The sequence below is a fragment of the Mobula birostris genome, chromosome 3 (genome assembly GCF_030028105.1).
Source record: "Mobula birostris isolate sMobBir1 chromosome 3, sMobBir1.hap1, whole genome shotgun sequence".
NCBI lineage: Eukaryota > Metazoa > Chordata > Chondrichthyes > Myliobatiformes > Myliobatidae > Mobula > Mobula birostris.
In genome coordinates, this window is record NC_092372.1 from 3,266,223 (window position 1) to 3,287,335 (window position 21,113).

At 45.1% G+C, this 21,113-nt stretch overlaps 1 protein-coding gene across 3 annotated transcripts in view; it reads left to right on the plus strand.

Annotated features, from left to right (window-relative positions):
* The window catches only part of LOC140194868 (polycomb group RING finger protein 3), a 261,263-nt gene that overhangs the window by 217,625 nt on the left and 22,525 nt on the right, over positions 1–21,113 (plus strand). For all 3 annotated transcript variants that reach the window (XM_072252152.1, XM_072252153.1, XM_072252151.1), the window contains one exon: positions 11,194–11,282. In XM_072252152.1, coding sequence (XP_072108253.1) covers positions 11,194–11,282 — 89 coding nt within the window. The remainder of the gene's footprint in view (positions 1–11,193; positions 11,283–21,113) is intronic.

Sequence of the window (21,113 nt, forward strand, 5' to 3'; positions counted from 1 at the left end):
CATAAAGTTTAAAATACTTGTCATTCTTGTAAAATGCAGGGGAAGATTCTGAGGGTAAGTCATGAAATAGTCATAGAAACATAGAAAACCTACAGCACAATACAGGCCTTTCGGCCCACAAAGCTGTGCTGAACTTGTCTCTACTTTAGAAATTACCGACGGTTACCCATAGCCCTCTATTTTTCTAAGCTCCATGTACCTGTCCAGGAGTCTCTTAAAAGACCCTGTCGTTTCCGCCTCCACCACTATCGCCGGCAGCCCATTCCACGCACTCATCACTCTCTGAGTGAAAAAACTTACCCCTGACTTCTCCTCTGTACCAACTTCCAACCACCTTACAACTATGCCCTCTCTTGTCAGCCATTTCAGCCCTGGGAAAAAGCCTCTGACTATCCACAGGATCAATAAGGAATGTAGGAAAAATCTGTTCTATTTCAATATTTTCTGTCATAGCGAGCTACAGCACAGAAACAGGCCCTTCAACCCATCCAGTCCATTCTAGTTCTTTTTCCTAATTTCAGATTTCCAGCAAATGTAATATTTTGGTTTTGGATTATTTTTAATTTGTGTAATTAAAGCTTCAATGTGCAATTATTTAAAAAGAACACTGACGTTGAGTGTGCTGAACTACTGTGACTAAACTCTGACTACAGTGTGAATTAAAGTTTGCAGTGTGAGAATGGCCATCAGTAAACTTAGTAACCTTTTGTGAAATTCCCACTCTCCTCCTCCACATGCCATCTCCTAGCCTCTGGTACCATTCCCACTCTCCCCTTCCACATGTCACCTCCTAGCCTCTGGTACCATTCCCATTCTCCCTGCTCGTGCCACCTCCTAGCCTCTGGTACCATTCCCACTCTCCCCCTCCACATGCCATCTCCTAGCCTCTGGTACCATTCCCACTCTCCCCCTCCACATGTCACCTCCTAGCCTCTGGTACCATTCCCACTCTCCCCCTCCACATGTCACCTCCTAGCCTCTGGTACCATTCCCACTCACCCCCTCCACATGCCATCTCCTAGCCTCTGGTACCATTCCCATTCTCCCCCTTCACATGTCACCTCCTAGCCTCTGGTACCATTCCCACTCTCCCCCTCCACATGCCATCTCCTAGCCTCTGGTACCATTCCCACTCTCCCCTTCCACATGCCATCTCCTAGCCTCTGGTACCATTCCCACTCTCCCCTTCCACATGTCATCTCCTAGCCTCTGGTACCATTCCCACTCTCCCCTTCCACATGCCATCTCCTATAGCCTCTGGTACCATTCCCATTCTCCCTGCTCGTGCCACCTCCCAACCTCTAGCATTAAGGAGCTGGAGTTGGATGAACTTAGTATCATTCGGGAGGTCGAGCATTTGATAGATACGACTTTCCAGCAGTGGTTACACCCAGAGTGCAGAACTTGGGGAGTAGATGGTTGTACATCGAGACAGGTAGAGGGAGAAGGAAATCAGTGCAGGGTCTCCCTGTGGTCATTCCCCTCAGCAACAAGTATACCGCTTTAGATTCTGCTGAGGGGGGTGACCTATCTGGGCAAGGCAGCAGCAGCCAGACCAATAGCACCGTGGTTGGCTCTGAGCCTCAGAAGGGTAGGGTGAAGTCTGGTGGACAATAGTCATAGGGGACTCAATCGTTAGGGGGACAGATAGGAGATTCTGCAGCAGCAAAAGAGACACCAGGATAATGTGCTGCCTTCCGGGTGCTAGGATCCAGGATGTCTCTGAGTGGTTACAGAATATTTTTGAAGGGAAGGGTGAACAGCCAGAGGTCGTGGTACATGTTGGTACCAATGACATGGACAGGAGAGGGGTAGACGCCCTGAACAGTAAGTTTAGGGAGTCAGGAAGGATTACTCACGGTGCCACGAGCCAGGGAAGGTCAGAACAGGAAGATGGTGCAGATGGATGAGTGTCTGAGGAGATGGTGCAGGGGGCAGGGCTTCAAGTTCTTGGATCTTTAGAACCTTTTCTGGGGAAGGGGTGACCTGTAGAAGTGGGATGGGTTGCACCTGAATTGGAGGGGAACCAATATCCTGGGGGGAAGCTTGTTGATGATATTGGGGAGGGTTTAAACTAGATTCGCAAGGGGGTGGGAACAGAAGTGAAGAGGCAGAGGATGGGGCCGTTGGTGCACAAGTCGAGACAGCTTGTAGGGGGTTTGTGAGGAAGGATAAGCAGATGACAGAGCAAAGAAGCACTCAGCCAGGTGGTTTGAAATGTGTCTATTTTAATGCAAGGAGTATCGTGAACAAGGTGGTGAACTTAGAGAATGGATCAATACATGGAACTATGATGTTGTGGCCCTTACAGAGACTTGGATGTCTCAGGGACAGGAATGGCTGCTGAGCGTGCTGGGCTTCAGATGTTTCAAAAAATACAGGGAGGGAGGCAGGCAAAAGAGGTGTGGGAGTGACACTGCTAATCAGGGATAGTATCATGGCTGAGGATTTTCGACTGAGTCATTGTGGGTGAAAGTCAGAAACAGGAAGAGGGCAAAAACTCTTGTTGGTGTTTTTTATGGACCCCCCCCCCCCCCCCCATAGTAACAGAGACATCGAGGATGGTTGCTATTCTGCATGGAGGACGGTGACCAGTGGTGTCCGCCAGGGGTCTGTTCTAGGACCCCCTCCTCTTTGTGACTTTAATAAATGACCTGAATGAGGAAGTAGAATAGGGAGACAGATTCTGGAAAGGTGTACTAGTAACAGGGTTGTTGTGGTGGGAGATTTTAATTTCCCAAATATCGATTGGCATCTCCCTAGAGCGAGGGATTTAGATAGGGTGGAGTTTGTTAGATGTGTTCAGGAAGGTTTCTTGACATGATATGTAGATAAGCCAACTATAGGAGAGGCTATACTTCATCTGGTATTGGGAAATGAACCTGGTCAGGTGTCAGGTCTCTCAGTGGGAGAGCATTTTGGAGATAGTGATCACAATTCTATCTCCTTTACCATAGCATTGGAGAGAGATAGGAACAGACAAGCTAGGAAAGCATTTAAATGGAGTAAGGGGAAATATGAGGCTATCAGGCAGGAACTTGGAAGCATAAATCGGAAACAGATGTTCTCAGGGAAATGCATGGAAGAAATGTGGCAAATGTTCAGGGGATATTTGTGTGGGGTTCTGCATAGGTACATTCCAATGAGACAGGGAAAGGATGGTAGGGTACAGGAACTGTGGTGTACAAAGGCTGTTGTAAATCTAGTCAAGGAAAAAAGAAAAACTTACGAAAGGTCCAGAAAACTAGGTAATGATAGAGATCTAGAAATTTATAAAGCTAGCAGGAGGGAGCTTAAGAAGGAAATTAGAGCCAGAAGGGGCCATGAGAAGACCTTGGCGGACAGGATTAAGGAAATCCCCAAGGCATTCTACAAGTATGTGAAGAGCAAGAGGATAAGACGTGAGAGAATAGGACCAATCAAGTGTGACAGTAGAAAAGTGTGTATGGAACTGGAGGAGATAGCAGAGGAACTTAATGAGTACTTTGCTTCAGTATTCACTATGGAGAAGGATCTTGGCGATTGTAGGGATGACTTACAGCAAACTGAAAAGCTTGAGCATGTAGATATTAAGAAAGAGGATGTGCTGGAGCTTTTGGAAAGCATCAAGTTGGATAAGTCACCGGGACCAGACGAGGTGTACCCCAGGCTACTTTGGGAGGTGAATGAGGAGATTGCTGAGCCTCTGGCGATGATCTTTGCAGCATCATTGGGGACTGGAGAGGTTCTGGAGGATTGGAGGATTGTGGATGTTGTTCCTTATTCAAGAAAGGGAGTAGAGACATAGCCCAGGAAATCAGTGGGTCAGGCAGCATCCGTGGAAACGAATAAGTCAATGTTTCGGGCTGAAGCCCTTCGTTCTGATGAAGGGTCTTGGCCCGAAACGTTGACTGTTCATTTCCACGGATGCTACCCAACCTGCTGAGTTCCTCCAGCGTGTTGTGCGTGTTGCTTTGACCCCAGCATCTGCAGAGTATTTTGTGTTTAGCCCAGGAAGTTGTAGCCCAGTGAGTCTTACTTCAGTGGTTGGTAAGTTGATGGAAAAGATCCTGAGAGGCAGGATTTATGAACATTTGGAGAGGCATAATATGATTAGGAGTAGTCAGCATGGCTTTGTCAAAGGCAAGGTCATGCCTTACGAGCCTGATTGAATTTTTTGAGGATGTGACTAAACACATTGATGAAGGTGGAGCAGTAGATGTAGTGTATATGGATTTCAGCAAGGCATTTGATAAGGTACCCCATGCAAGGCTTATTGAGAAAGTAAGGAGGTTGGGCCGGCTGGTGGCGCAATGACATCAGGGCCGGACCCGGGAGCGGAGGTTCCCGGGTTCGAGACCTGTCGGGTCCGCTCCCGAGTACGCTTTCCATCCGTGCCGGGTTGAGTGTTGAGATCGCAACTTGTAAAATAAAGGGAAAAATACTGCGAAAATGTCTGTGTGAGGAGTGGCGCGCCACACAGTCTCTCTCTCTCGCTCCACGCCTTGTAAAATCCATGAAAAAGACATCATCACAGACGCACGCACAGACAGACTCGCACGCATGCAGGCAGCACACGCCAAAAAAAAAAGAGAAAGTAAGGAGGCACGGGATCCAAGGGGACATTGCTTTGTGGATCCAGAACTGGCTTACCCACAGGAGGCAGAGAGTGGTTGTAGACGGGTCATATTCTGCATAGAGATCGGTCTCAAGTGGTGTGCCTCAGGGATCTGTTCTGGGACCCCTTCTCTTTGTGATTTTTATAAATGACCTGGATGAGGAAGTGGAGGGATGGGTTAGTAAATTTGCTGATGACACAAAGGTTGGGGGTGTTGTGGATAATGTGGAGGGCTGTCAGAGGTTACAACGGGACATCGATAGGATGCAAAACTGGGCAGAGAAGTGGCAGAGGGTATTCAACACAGATAGGTGTGAGGTGGTTCATTTTGGTAGGTCGAATATGATGGCAGAATATAGTATTAATGGTAAGATTCTTGACAGTGTGGAAGATCAGAGGGATCTTGGGGTCCGAGTCCATAGGACACTGAAAGCAGCTGCGCAGGTTGACTGTGTGGTTAAGAAGGCATACGGTGTATTGGCCTTCATCAATTGTGGGATTGAGTTTAGGAGCCGAGAGGTAATGTTGCAGCTATATAGGACCCTGGTCAGACCCCACTTGGACTACTGTGCTCAGTTCTGGTCACCTCAATAGAGGAAGGATGTGGAAACCATAGAAATGGTACAGAGGAGATTTACAAGGATGTTGCCTGGATTGGGGAACATGCCTTATGAGAATAGGTTGAGTGAATTCTGCCTTTTCTCCTTGGAGCGACGGAGGATGAGAGGTGACCTGATAGATGTGTACAAGATAATGAGAGGCATTGATCGTGTGGATAGTCAGAGGCTTTTTCCCAGGGCTGAAATAGCTAGCATGAGAGGGCACGGTTTTAAGGTGCTTGGAAGCAGGTACAGAGGAGATGTCGGGGGTAATGTAATGATGCAGATCTATAAAACTCTGGTTAGGCCACACTTGGAGTACTGTGTTCAGTTCTGGTCGCCTCACTATAGGAAGGATGTGGAAGCATTGGAAAGGGTACAAAGGAGGTTTACCAGGATGCTGCCTGCTGTAGAGAGTACGCATTACGATCAGAGATTAAGGGAGCTAGGGCTTTACTCTTTGGAGAGAAGGAGGATGAGAAGAGACATGATAGAGGTGTACAAGATAATAAGCGGAATAGATGAGTAGATAGCCAGCGCCTCTTCCCCAGGGCACCACTGGTCAATACAAGAGGACATGGCTTTAAGGTAAGGGGTGGGAAGTTCAAGGGGGATATTAGAGGAAGGTTTTTTACTCAGAGAGTGGTTAGTGCGTGGAATGCACTGGCTGAGTCAGTGGTGGAGGCAGATACAGTCGTGAAGTTTAAGAGACTACTAGACAGGTATATGGAGGAATTTAAGGTGAGGGGTTATATGGGAGGCAGGGTTTGAGGGTTGGCACAACATTGTGGGCCAAAGGGCCTGTACTGTGCTGTACTATTCTATGTTCTATGTAGGTTCTTACGCAGAGAGTGGTGAGTGCATGGAATGGGCTGCGGTGACGGTGGTGGAAGCGGTTACGATAGGGTCTTTTAAGAAACTTCTGGATAGATACATGGAGCTTAGAAAAATAGAGGGCTATGGGTAACCCCAGGTAATTTCTAAGGTATGGACATGTTCAGCACAGCTTTGTGGGCCAAAGAGTCTGTATTGTGCTTTAGGTTTTCTATTCTATTCTATTCTATTTAGAAGGGTGGGTTAGTAAGTTTGCTGATGACACAAAAGTTAGAGGTGTTGTGGATAGTCTGGAGAGTTGTCCGAGGACATTGATAGAATACAGAACTGGGTTGAGAAGTGGCAGATGGAGTTCAACCCAGATAAGTGTGAGGTGGTTCATTTTAGTTGGTCAAATTTGAAGATATAATGTAATATTAATGGTAAGAGGCTTGGCAGTGTGGAGGATCAGCGAGATCTTGGGGTCCATATCCATAGGACACTCAAAGCTGCTGTGCAGGTTGACAGTGTTATTAAGAAGGCATATGGTGTGTTGGCATTCATCAACCGTGGGACTGAGTTCAAGAGCCGTGAGGTAATGTTACAGCTATACAAAACCTTGGTCAGACCCCACTTAGAGCACTGTGTTCAGTTCTGGTCTCCTCATTACAGGAAGAATGTGGAATCCAGAGAGGAGGTACAGAGGTGATTTACAAGGATGTTGCCTGGATTAGGGAGCATGCCTTTTGAGAATAGGTTGAGTGAACTTAGCCTCTTCTCCTTGGAGCGACGGAGGGTGAGTGGTGACTTGATAGAGGTGTACAAGGTGATGAGAGAGGCATTGAATTGATGGTGTGAATAGCCAGAGGCTTTTTCCCAGGGCTGAAATGGCTAATACGAAGGGGCATAGTTTTAAGGTGCTGGGAAGTTGGTACAAGGGGGATGTCAGAGGTAAGTTTTTCACGCCGAGTGGTGGGTGTGTGATATACTGCCAGTGATGGTGGTAGAGGCGGATACAATAGGGACTTTTAAGAGATGCTTGGATAGGTATATGGAGCTTAGAAAAATAGAGGGCTATGCAGAAAAATAGAGGGAAATTATTGGCAGTTTCTGGAGTAGGTTACATGGTCGGTACAAAATCGTGGGCTGAGGCGCCTGTAATGTGCTGTAGATTTCTATGTTCTATGTTTCCAACTCTTTCCCCCACCCCACCCCACTTCCTATTCCACCTCTCCTGGATCCACCTATTACCTCCCAGCCTCTGACACCTTTCCAATTCTCCTACCCCTATGCCACCTCACTTGGATCCATCTATAAGACCACAATATTTAGGAGCAGAATTAGGCCGTTTGACACTTTGAGTCTGCTTTGCCATTTCATCATGGCTGATCCATTTTCCCTCTCAGCCCTAATCTCCTGCCTTCTTCCCATGTCCCTTCATGCTCTGACCAATCAAGAATCTATCAAGCTCTGCCTTAAATATACCTAAAACTGGCCTCCTCAGCCACCTGTGATAACAAATTCCACAGACTCACCACTCTTTGTCAAAAGAAATTCCTCCTCATCTCCATTCAATAAGGATACCAATCTATCCTGAGGCTGTGTCCTCTGGTCTTACACTCTCCTACCACAGGAAACATCTTTTCAACATTGCATGTTCTTCCCGTGAGTGCATAGGTTTCCTCTGGGTGCCCTGGTTTCTTCCCACCGTTCAAAGATGTACCAGTTGGTAGGGTAATTATGTCCTGTAATAAGGCAAAGGATAAATCATTGGGTTGCTGGGCGGTTGTCTCAGTGGGCCAAAGAGCTTGTTTTGCGCTGTATCTCTGAATAAATAAAGGTATTCCCGTCTTGCACCATACAGTGGTCATAAGGCAACGGATTTCACAATGTAATAAACCTGATTTAGTCAGTGCAGTTCCTCTCTGGCAAATATATCCTTTTGTAACTGAGACCAAAGCTGTACACGGTGAATGCGTCCTGATGTTCAGTGACAATACCAGTTGTTTATCCTGAGCTGTTTACTCATACTCTTCACTTTCTCTCATCCATGTCCGTATATTACTGGAATTTCATCCACTCGAAACTTGTGGACTAATCTTTCCAAAAATTCAAATCAATCATCGTATTGGTTTGTCCTGAACTGATTTGCTCCCCTTAGAGAGGTGGATGAATCATACATAATTTTTCTTTCTCCAAGCCACGGTGACTCTGTTCAATCCGGTTATTCTTTTCAAGTGTTCGCATGTAAAATTCTTACAGCATTTTGTGATGTTAGGCTAATTACTTCTTTTTCTTTCTCCCCTCTTTCTCAAATAATGGGGTCAAATTTGCTACCCTCCAAAACACAGGAACAATTCCAGAATCTACAAATCGTTGGTATACTATCTCTTCACAATTTCTTGTTGTCTCATCAGTTTCTGTGGCTCATTCATTCAGTTTTCATTCTTTCTTCACTCCTGGTTCTCTGCTACTTCTAGCAAGTATTTTTGTCTTCTGTGAAGAGATGTACAAAATACTTAATTTTCTCATTCCCACTACAATTTCTCCTATCTGTAATGCTTGGCCTCACTTTTTTAAACCTCTCTTATACTTTTTTTCTATTCTTCAGCAATTTTGTTGTCATCCTTTACTGAGTTCCTAATCAACTATGGGTGTATGGGGTGTCAGGGAGGGGTAGCACCTCTGGTGGGGGAACATGTCGTGTCCTTTTCAGGGCGGTTAGTCCACCTTTGGTCCCCACCTGGCTCTCAGCTCTCACCTGCGGCTCCCCGTAGCTGTTTGCATGCGACAGCGGCCACACCCCGGGCAACAGCTTCGACAAGCCAGCTAAACCAGGTGAGGGTAGCCGATGGGTCTCAAACCCTCGGTGTGATAGGGAGTTGCCTATCCCAGCATGTGAAGACAGACTCCGGCGGACTGAGTAGACGAGACCAATGGAAGGTCCAACGGTCAAGAAGGCGGTCTCTGCAAGCGTCGTGGAACGTGTAGAGCAGGACAAGACACAGACGATGTCCTGGTCATCCACTGCGCCTAGTCCCATCTCCAGCCGTCTAGACTCTGTCTTGCCACTGGACCCAGATGGGAATTGGGAAGAGAGAGTGAGACTGACGCTGCGCAACTCTCCCTCACTTAAATCCAGATCACGCGCTAGTCTCGACACCATAATGGTGTCGAGGTCCCCATCGACGTTGACGATGGACGAACACACAAGTCAACTATCTAACCCTCTTCCTTTCAGTTAACTTTACCTGTTGGCTATCATTTTACCACTTTATCTGTTCACATTGTGTGTGGTTTTTTCTGCAAATTATGCATCATTTCTTCCAACTGCTAGTCATTGTCTGTGCTGTCCCTCATACCTTCATAGGTGGTGTAGATGTAACAGTTATCTTCTGTAACATTCCATCTTATTATGCTTGCTTTCCCCTGCAGGCCTCTCTGCACAAGATTAGCAATTATTCCTTCCTCAGGGAACAAAACAAAATTGTAAATAGCCACTTCTCAATTGCTTGCTCAACATGTTGATCTGGAAATTGATGTTTACATTTGATGAATTGCTGCTAATTTGATTTGTCCAGCTTATAGGTAGATCGAAGACCTGTGGTTACTATATTAGCCCTGTTCCATGCACTTCTAATTTCTTGATATCACATCTACTACTTAACAGTCTTTAACTAGCTCCCACCATTATTTCCTACGCATTGCTGTTTCTTAGTTCATTTCATACGGATTCAACGTCATGTTTGCTGAGCCAAAGTTATTTCTAAGTCTGTCTGAACTCTTCCTTAGTAGTCGCACCAACCCATCTCTTTTTTTTAATCTCAATCCTTAATTTATTTATTCAGTAAAACTATTTCTGCCCCTTTGAGTCACCCCGCCCCAGCAACCCCCAACAAACCTGATTAACCGTAACCTCATCACGGGACAATGTACATTATGGAGGACCTGGAGAAAACTCTCATGTTCCACGGGAAGAACGTACAGAGACCTCTTACGGGACAGCACTGGACTTGAACTCCGAAATCTGGAACACCCTGGGCTGTAATAGCGTCGTGCTACTGCGGTGCCCAATACTACCCCATCCAAGGAAGAAGTACAGGAGTCTGAAGACATGCACTCAAAATTTCAGGAACAGCTTCTTCCCCTCTGACATCAATGCCTCAATGGACAATGAACCCATGTACACCACCACACTAGTTTTTGTTCTATTTTTGCTCTTTTTTTTGTAGTACTTCGTTAATTTCTTATTGTATATTGCTGCAAAACAACAAATTTCACAACATATGCCAATGATATTAAACACAATTCTAATTCTGATCATCCTTCTTAGAGTATTCTCCTACCAGCTTTGATCCCCTCCAGCTGTGTTTCCACAACAGGAATTACCTGTCCACTTCCATTTCATTCATTAACCTTGTTGAAAATGCTTTGAGCATTTAGATATAGCATCTTAATTTTGCTGTTTTAACCATTTTCCCATTGCTTGATATAAAATTACCTATACTCGAATTCCTCCAGTTACTCTCAAACAAGAGAAAATCCAGATGCTGGATATCCAAGCAACACCCACACATAATGCTGGAGGAAATCAGCAGGCCAGGCAGCATCTATGGAAAAGAGTATAGTCGACATTTTGGGCCGAGAGCCTTCGTCAGGACTGGAGAGAAAACGATGGGGGGTCACAGTTAGAAGGGTGGGGAGGAGAGGAAGAAACAGAAGGTGATAGGTGGAACCAGGAGGAGGGGAGGGGTCAGTTAGACTCTGTTGATTGTCTGTCGTATCTGATAATGACAGGAGACTTGTGCAGGAGAGTTTTAAAAGTGGGGCAGTTCTACTCTCTCAACCTTGGAGGTCTGGGTCCAGTGATACGAATAGTCCAGTTAATCTAAAGGGTAGATAAAGTCTCTGTTCTAAACCTGTCAACCAGGAATGAGGGTGGAAGAATTGTGGAGTGGGATGAAGAGAATTTTGTGTAAGTGTCGTTGATATTTAATTAATCCATTTGTGGCTGCTGAGTTTACATGTTATTCAGTTTGTAAGTTTGAAGTCAGCTCACTGTTTAGTTGTACTAAATGTTTCATTGCCACGTGTTAGTAAACTGTCAGTAGTGATTGTGAGCCCTTATGCGTGGCCTGATGCTGAATCACCTGGGCTGACCTTTGCCAACTTTTTTTTTGTAAGGTGAAACAAAGCCAGAAGATGAATCAAATAAACAGAAAATGGAGGACAAGCCAGAGGAAGAACATGATTATCACAGAAATGACGAGCAGGTAGCTTTATCGTAACAGTATGTCCTGTGTGCTGTTGGTAATGTCTCATGCACCTTGGCTCTGGAGGAACAAGGTTTCACCTGGCTATAGTCATGCATGGTTGAATGATCATTAAATTGGAACTTGAACTTAAGCAACCTTGACAAATTTTCCTGAAAGTGTGGCGGGCTTCAGTTTGTATGGAAACAGCATTATAGAACTGATAATCGGTGTCAGTAAATGCATACAGTTTGGAAGAATTATAGAAACATAGAAATCTACAGCACATTACAACACAATGTTGTGCCAACCATGTAACCCACTCTAGAGGCTGCCTAGAATTCCCCTACCACATAGCCCTCTGTTTTTCTAAGCTCCATGTACCTATCTAAGAGTTTCTTAAAAGACCCTATTGTATCTGCCTCTACCACTGTCGCTGTCAGTGCATTCCATGCACCCACCACTCTCTGTGTGGAAAAATTTACCTCTTGCATCCCCCTTGTACCTACTTGCAAGCACCTTAAAACTATGCCTCCTGATGTTAGCCATTTCAGCCCTAGGAAAAAGCCTCTGGCTATCCACACTACCAATGCCTTTCATCATTTTATTCACCTCTGTCAGGTCACCTCTCATCCTCCGTCACTCCAAGAAGAAAAGACCAAGTACACTCAACCTATTCTCATAAGACATGCTCCCCAATCCAGGCAACATCCTTGTAAATCTCCTCTGCACTCTCTCTATAGTATCTACATCCTTCTTGTAATGAGGTGACCAGAACTGAAGACAGTACTCCAAGTGGGGTCTAATTAAGGTCTTATATTGCTGTAACATTACCTCACGGCTCTTGAGCTCACTCCCACGGTTGATGAAGGCCAAAGCACCATACGCTTTCTTAAAAACACTGTCAACCTGTGCAGCAGCTTTGAGTGTCCTAGGGACACGGAATCCAGGATTTCGCTGATCCTCCACACTGCCAAGAGTCTTACCATTAATATTATATTCTGTCTTCAAATTTGACTTTGACTTACTGAAATGAACCACTTCATACTTAAGCAACAGGAAATCTGCAGATGCTGGAAATTCAAGCAACACACATCAAAGTTGCTGGTGAACGCAGCAGGCCAGGCAGCATCTCTAGGAAGAGGTACAGTCGACGTTTTGGGCCGAGACCCTTCGTCAGGACTGACAAATCCCCAGGATGTTCTTCCATAGACCTGCCTTCTCCTTAATATGAAAATACGCATTATTGATTAAACCACCAAGGCCCGTCCTCCGAGCATTGACCCTATTGGCACCTCAGCGAATTTCTTTTAGTTCATCTAATATTGTTCCTCTCTACTTCAGTAAGCATAGCCCCTCAGCTTCTCGGTTTCATATCAACCTAGCATTTGAAATGCTTCCAAGGCTTGGATGTCGTGCCTGGGATATCGCAAGCAAGAATGTATCCAGGCGTGTTATTACTGATGTCCTGAAAAGTTATGGAATTACATAGCACAGAAACAGGCCCTTTGGTAAACCCCTTCCCTGCTAATCAAAATAATTTTCTCATCTAGTCCCATGTGCCAATGTCTGGCCCATGTCCCTTTACTACAAGGGTTCTCAACCCTTTTTTTATGCCATGGACCAATACTAATAAGCAAGGGGGTTCATGAACCCCAGGCTGGGAACCTCTACTCTAATACATTCTAATACCTGTACCTAGCCAAATGACTCCTAGCTAGCCATTGTAATTGTGCACACCTCTACCAATGCCTTTGGCATCATGTTCCACCACAGAGTTTCCCAACCTGGGGTCCACCGACTCCTCTGTCTGTGCCGGAAACTGGTTGGTAATCCCTGCGCTAAGAAGAACTTTAGCATCATATCCCCTTTAAACATCATGCTGTTTGTGGACTACAGCTCAGCTTTGAATACAGTCATCCCCTACAAACTGGTGCAGAAATTGAGCAATCTGGGCCTTGGCAGTTCACTGTGCTCATGGATACTGGATTTTCTGAGTAACAGACCCCAAAGTGTCAGGATGGGAGAATACACATCATCTACTCTCATCCTGAACACTGGTACACCACAGGGATGTGTCCTCAGCCCCAACCTCTATTCTCTTTTCACTCATGACTGCTCTTCCATTCACTCCACCAACACCATTGTCAAATTTGCTGATGATACCACCCTAATAGGTGTCATATCAGACTGTGATGAGACAGCCTATAGGGAGGAGGTACAGCGTTTGACAGAATGGTGTTGTCATAATAACCTGGACTTGAACATCACAAAAACCAAGGAGCTGATAGTAGACTTCAGGAAATCAAGGTGTGTCGAGCACTCTGCTCTGCACATATACGGGAAAGAGGTGGAGAGAGTAGAGAGTTTCAAGTTCCTCGGCGTCCACATCTCGGCTGACCTCACCTGGACTGCCCATATCTCTTATCAGGTGGGGAAGGCCCAACAGAGGCTCTACTTCCTAAGGAAGCTAAAGCACGCTCTCCTCCCTCATCACCTGCTGATCAACTTCTATTGGACAACTATAGAGAGCCTCCTGACGTATTGCTGTGCAGTGTGGTTTGCCAGCTGCGCAGAACAGAACAGGAAGGACTTGCAGTGGGTGGTGAGGGTAGCAGAGCGGGTTATTGGCACAACATTACCCTCCCTCAGAGACATTTATACTGGCAGACTTCAAAAGAAGGCTACTTGTATTTCAAAGGATCCCACTCATCCTGGACATCACCTGTTTTCCCCTCTACCTTCTGGGAAGAGATACAGAGCATTAAGAACGAAAACAGAGAGACTCCTTAACAGCTTCTACCCACAAGCAGTGAAATGTATAACACCCCCTTCCCTTCTCCTGCCCCCCTCCTAAGACGGCGGCAGCTCAATGCATCCATTTCCAGGAATGGCAGGTGTGCAATAGTCCTACCCCCCCCCCCCATCCATATCTTATTAATTTTGGACTGCACTCCTGAGGTTTTAGAGTTTATTTTATGAATATATTCTTTGTCATGCTGCAAAACGTTGAGCTGCTAAACTGTGTTTCATTGCTCCACAATGACAATAAAGATATTCTATTCTATTCTATTCTATTGTAAACCTTTCCTCTTTCACCATCAAACCCACGCTTTCCAGTTTTAGACTCGCTAACCCTAGAAAAAGACTCCATATTCGCCCTATCACTGCCCTTCATGATTTTGTACCCCTTGGTAAGGCACACGTCAGCCTCCTCCACTTCTCCCAAGGCCCCATTTGATGAGGATTACATGCTGACTGGGTACCTCTGTGTGGAGTTAGTATCTTCTGATGTGTGGGCCTCTGCACTGTGAACTGGAAAGCATGCCAGTGAGCTAATCGGCTGCAGGAACGTACCCTCAGTGTGAGGAAGTGGCAAAGCATCCAAAGGGGGATGATGGGTGAATGAGAAAATGTTGCACGTGCAGGAGGCGTGGACAGTATAGTGCTGACGGGAGCCAGTGTGGCAAATGTGTGATCTATGGTGCATGTGGGGAAGTCTAAGACCAGAGGGCACAGTCTCAGAATTCAAAGGATGTCCATTTGGAACAGAAATGAGAAGAAATTGCCTTAGCCAGAGGGTAGTGAGTCTGTGAAATTCTTTGCACAGATGGCTGTGCAGGCCAAGGCACTGGGTATAATTAAAGCAGAGGTTGATAGGTTCTTGATTAGTCAGGGCTTCAAAGGTTACAGGGAGAAGGGAGAAGAATGGGGTTGAGAGGGGTAATAGATGGAATGATGGGGCAGACTTGTTGGGCTGAGTGGCCTAATTCTGCTCCCATGGTCTTGTGGTCCTGTGGCTTTATGATCTACTTATGCCTCACTTGAGAATGCTGTAAGTGTTGCTTACTTCGATGTACTTGTGTTCATTTTGGATAATAATAATCAAAAGATTTGAAAAGAAATCTGGCTGCTCACTGTGACTGTGTGGGGTGAAATTCACACTGATCTACAGATATCTAGTAAAGATGAATGTTAAACATTTGCTTTGTTGTTGCTAATTTTTCAGAGATTTTTTAATGTGATGTACATCAAATTATTGACCAAATGATGTGCTTCTAATTGCTGATAATGCAGTGTCGGCTTGATTCCTATTTCAGCATCGTGAATGCTAAGTCTCTTCAAGCCTGCATTGCAGCAGGAGAGAATATCTAGTTGCATAATTTTGAGAATGTCTTGCTGGAAATGTATTCGCGTTCTGAATTTCCCAGCTTGGTTTCAGACATCATAATCCCTGTGTTGTTATTCCGCACTTTTTATAATTGTATTATCTTAATTTCTATCATTAGACCATAAGTTATAAGAGCAGAATTAGGCCATTTGGCCAATCGTGTTTGCTCATGGTTAATCCAATTTACCTTCCAGTCCCAATCACCTGCTTTCTCCCCGTATTCCTTTGTGTAATCAACAATCTGGCAACCTCTGCCTTAAATATACATGAAGACTCAGTCTCCAGAACTGCCTGTGGCAAAGAATTCCACAGATTCACCACCCTCTGGCTAAAGAAATTCCTCCTTATCTCTGTTCTCAAAGGATGCCTCTCAATTCTGAGGCTGTCCTCTGGGTCCTACAGGCCCAGAGTCATCAGACCCTCTTCATATGACAAGCCATTCAATCCTGGAATCATTTTCATGAATTTCCTTTGAACCCTCTCCAGTTTCAGCACATCCTTTCTAAGATAAGGGGCCTAAACTTGTTTACAATGCTCCAAGTGAGACCTCACCAGTGCTTGAAAAGTCTCAACATTGCGTCCTTGCTTTTCTGTTTTAGTCCCCTTGATGAAGCGAATGCTAACATTGCATTTGCCTTCCTCACCACAGACTCAACCTGCAAATTAACCTTTAGAGAATCCTGCAGAAAGATGCCCAAGCACCTTTGCACCTCATTTTTTGTATTTTCTCTCCACTTAGAAAATAGTCAACCCTTTCATTTCTTCTATCAAAGTGCATGACCATACACTTCCTGACACTGATTCCATCTGCCATTTCTTTGCCCATTCTCCTAATCTAAGTCATTCTGTAGCCTCTCTATTTCCTCAAAACTACCTGCCCCTCCAGCAATCTTCATATCGTCTGCAAACTTTGCAACAAAGCTATCAATTCCATCATCTAAATCATTCACATGACGTAAAAGGAATCGGTCCCTACACAACCCCCCGTGGAATACCACCAGTTACCGGCAGGCAGTCAGAAAAGGCTCCCTTTATTCCCACTCTTTGCCTCCTGCCAATTGGCCACTGCTTTATCCATGCTAGAATCTTACCTGTAATACCATGGGCTCGTAGCTAGATAAGCAACCTCGTGTGTGGCACCTTATCAAAGGCCTTCTGAAAATCCAAGTACACAAAACATCAACCAATTCTCCTTTGTCTATCCTGCCTGTTAGTTCTTTAAAGAATTCCAACAGATTTGTCAGGCAAGAATTTCCCTTGAGAAAACTATGCTGACTATGGCCTTTTATCATGCACCTCCAAATACCCTGAGACCTCATCTTAACTGACTCCAACATCTTCCCAACCATTGAGGTCAGACTAACTGGCCTATAGTTTCCTTCCTTCCACCTCTCTCTCTTGAAGAGTGGAGTGACACTTGCAATTTCCAGACTTCCAGAACCATTCAAGAATTTAGTAATTCTTGAAAGGTCATTACTGATGCCTCCATCTGTTTCAGGTGACTTATCTATCTTCAGACCTTTCAGTTTCACAAGAACCTTTGTGCCAGGGATGGTAACTTCACACACTTCATTCCCCCCGACACCTGGTGCTTCCACCATACTGATAGTATCTTCCAGAGTGAAGACTGATGCAAAATACTTAGCCAGTTCATTTGCTATTTTGTTCTCCCCCATTACTACCTCTCCAGCGTCATTTGATATGCTCTTTAATATTATTGGCCGGCTTACTTTTGTATTCCATCTTTACCTTAATTACTTTTTTAGTTGTCTTCTGTTGGTTTTTAAAAGCTTCGCAATCCTCTAACTTTCCCACTAATCTTTGCCCTATTATATACCCTTTCTTAGGCTTTTATGTGGCTTTGACTTGTCTTGTTAGCCATGGTTGTGTCCTATGAGTCACTTTCCAATATGTACCCTTTGTAAGTTAATGCTCATCACCAGAATGTAGCTCTTTAAGAGTCTAAACAAATTCAGAATGTTCCCATCGAGGCCCCATTACATGCTATCATAGCTTCTGGAACACTGCCCTAAAGATGTGCTTTTGAGCTGTGCATAGCAGAGTGCTACACCCTCTCCATGTTGTAAATGCAACCTTATATTACTGGATGGAGAGTATTCCGTCTGGTGCAATTGAAGTGGATCAACACTGCCCATCTTTGAACTTGCAGTTGCTAAACTCAGCAGGTAGGACATTTCATCCTCTGTACAGAACCCCTCGAACTCTGAACTCAACAGGTAGAACATTTCATCCCCTGTACAGAACCCCTCGAACTCTGAACTCAGCAGGTAGAACATTTCATCCCCTGTACAGAACCCCTCGAACTCTGAACTCAGCAGGTAGAACATTTCATCCCCTGTACAGAACCCCTCGAACTCTGAACTCAACAGGTAGTGTATTTCATCCCCTGTACAGAACCCCTCGAACTCTGAACTCAGCAGGTAGAACATTTCATCCCCTGTACAGAACCCCTCGAACTCTGAACTCAGCAGGTAGAACATTTCATCCCTGTATCAGAACCCCTCGAACTCTGAACTCAGCAGGTAGGACATTTCATCCTCTCTATCAGAACTCCTCGAGCTTTGGGTGAAAAATGCTATTCCCTCCCTTGACTCCAGATTACTTGAATGACTTTGACTTTTACTAATGTAGTTATTGAATCTAGACCTCTGTGTCCATCTGGCTGTTATATTGCCCTTCTATTGAACAACAAACTTTCTGAAATTTATTCTAAACGCATCTTCCCATCATCAAGTTTCTGCTCCTGCACGTTGTCCTGCTGCGTTTGACAATAATGTTCTTTGTTATGTTTGTTCCACTGGAGAAACGTCTGACATATCAACTGGTTCTTCTGAAACTGTCTTTTTAAGATTAGATACTGGTTTTGCTCTTAGTGATAAACATTGAATGCTACAGTACAGCCATGATGGAATGGCGAAGCAGACTCAATGGGTTGAATGGCTTAACTCTGCTCCTGTGTCATATGGTCTTAATATATCGGTCACCCTTGTGTTCTCGACTTCCATGGGCTAGCAGCCTGTCTCAGCTTCCCCAGCCCAGCGGCCCGTCACTCCTTCTCTGAACCGACGGCCGGCCACTCTGATCAAGGAGCAGCTCACTGATGTGGGGGACCTGCTGTACAGATAGTTTTTGGAGTCAAGAATAGTCTTATGTATAAAAGCACACTTAAAAGGGGAAAAGCACCTTTGGTTGGTCCTGAGAGGCCGCTGCGTGTACATGCACTGCCATTTTACTGGAAGTCTTCAGAGACTGACAGTAAGATTACACAATACCTTTTCATTTAATGAGAAATTTGCTGCTGGTGCTACTCAGTGAGTCGCACAGCAGCCATGAAGGCACAGGGATGGTCAACATTTCAACTCCTCTGCTTCTACTATGCAGATTGACCTTAAGACACAGCAGCAGAATCAGGCCATCGAGTTTCCTCTGTCATTTCATCATAGTCATGGTCAGAGAGAAGAACAGCACAGCCACAGGCCCTTCAGCCCATCTAGTCCATGCTATCTGCCATTGACCTACACCGGGACCATACCCCTACCATCCATGAACCAATCCAAACTTCTCTTCAACATTGAAACTGAAGTGACATGTACCACTTGTGCTGGCAGCTCATTCCACACTCATGACCCTCTGAGTGAAGAAATTTCCCCGTAAGTTCTTCTTAGAGGTCTCACGTTTCACCTTTAACCCTTGACCTCTGGCTATAGTTCCACACAACTTCTGGGGAAAAAGCCTGCTTGCATTTACCCCATTAATACCCCTCATAATTTTATAAACCTCTATCAAATCTCCCGCGTTCTAAGGAATATGGAATCTGAATCAGACCGGTGTGTATTGTGAAATTTCTTAGCGGCAGCAGTACATAATACTGTAGAAAGAAAACTGCACACAATACTCTAAATTAGACCTCTCAAACATCTTGTACAACCTCAACATAACATCCCATCTTCTGTAATCAGTACTTCAATTTATAAAGGCCAATATGCTAAAAGCTTTCTTTATGACCCTGTCTACCTGTGACAGCAGTTTCAACGAATGATGGACCCTGTATTCCCAGACACCTTTGTTCTACCACACTCCTCAGTGCCCGACTGTTCACTGTGTATAAGACCTACACTGGTTGGTCTTACCGAAGTGCAACACCTCATAGTTGTCTGCATTAAATTCCATCTTCCATTTTTCAGCCAATTTTTCCAGCTCATGCGGATCCCTCTGCAAGCTATGATAGCCTTCCTCACTGTCCACTACACCCCCAGTCTTGGTGTCATCTGCAACTTTGCTGATCCAGTTAACCTAATTATAATCGAGATCGTTGGTAAAGATGACAACCAGCAAAAGACCCAGCATCAATCCCTGCAGCACTCCACTAGTCACAGGCCTCTAGTCAGCGGGGCAACCATCTACTACCACTCTCTGGTTTTTCCCACAAAGCCAATGCCTCATCCAATTTAATACCTCATCTTTAATGCCAAGTGACTGAACTTTCTTTACCAACCTCCCATGCAGGACCTTGTCAAATGCCTTGCTAAAACCCATGTAGAAAACATCATTGCCTTGCCTTCATCCACTTTCCTGGTAACTTCCTTGAAAAACTATAAGATTGGGTAGACGTGACCCACTGTGCAAAAAGCCATGCTGACTATCCTTAATCAGTCCCTGCCAATCCAAATGCGTATATATTCAGGCCTTTAGAGCAGTGGTCCCCAACCACGGGCCGCAAGGCATGTGCTACCGGACCGCGAGGGAATGATATGATTTGGCGATACGAAACAATATGAGTCAGCTGCACCTTTCCCCATTCCCTGTCATGCACTGTTGAACTTGAACATCCACGGCCACCCTGTTGGCCAGTCCACAACAATATTGTCAATATTAAGCTGGTCCGCGGTGCAAAAAAGGTTGGGGACCCCTGCTTTAGAATACCTTTGAATAACTTTCCTACTACTGATGTCAGACTCACCTTCCTGTAATTTCCAGGTTAATGTTTAGAACATTTATGAAACAGCGGAATAACATTGGCTATCCTTCAATCCTCTGGTACCTCTCTTGTTATTAAGGATGATTTAACTATCTTATCCTTGCATAGGCCCTGGCAATTCCTGCACTTGCCTCCCGTTGGGTCTGAGGGAACGCCTTATCAGGCAATATCCACCCTGATTTGCCTCTGTAGCAAACACTACCTCCTCTGTAGTCAGTCCAGGGTCCATGAAGTTGATGCTGCTTTGCCTAATTTCTATAGACTCTGTGTCCATCCCCTGAGTAAAAACAGATGCAAAGAATTAATTTAAGATCTCTGCTGTCTGTTTTGGCTCCATGCATGGATTATCAGAGGACCAGTTTTGCCCCCTGCATCCATGTAGCATTAACAAACCTGCCCTCTAGGATATTAGTCCCCTTGAAGTTCAGGTGCAACCCATCCCTTTAGTACCAGCTCTCGCCTTCCTGAGAGGAGAGTTCAATCGTAGAAAAATCTTATGTACTTCCTCCTACACCAACTCCTGAGCCAAGTGTTAAACTGCATAATCTTCCTACTTCTGGCCTCACTAGCACGTGGCAGGGGTAGCAATCCTGAGATCACAACCCTGGAGGTCCTGCCCTTTAATTTAGCACCTACTTCCCTGAACTCCCTACGCAGAACCTCATCACTCGTCCTACCCATG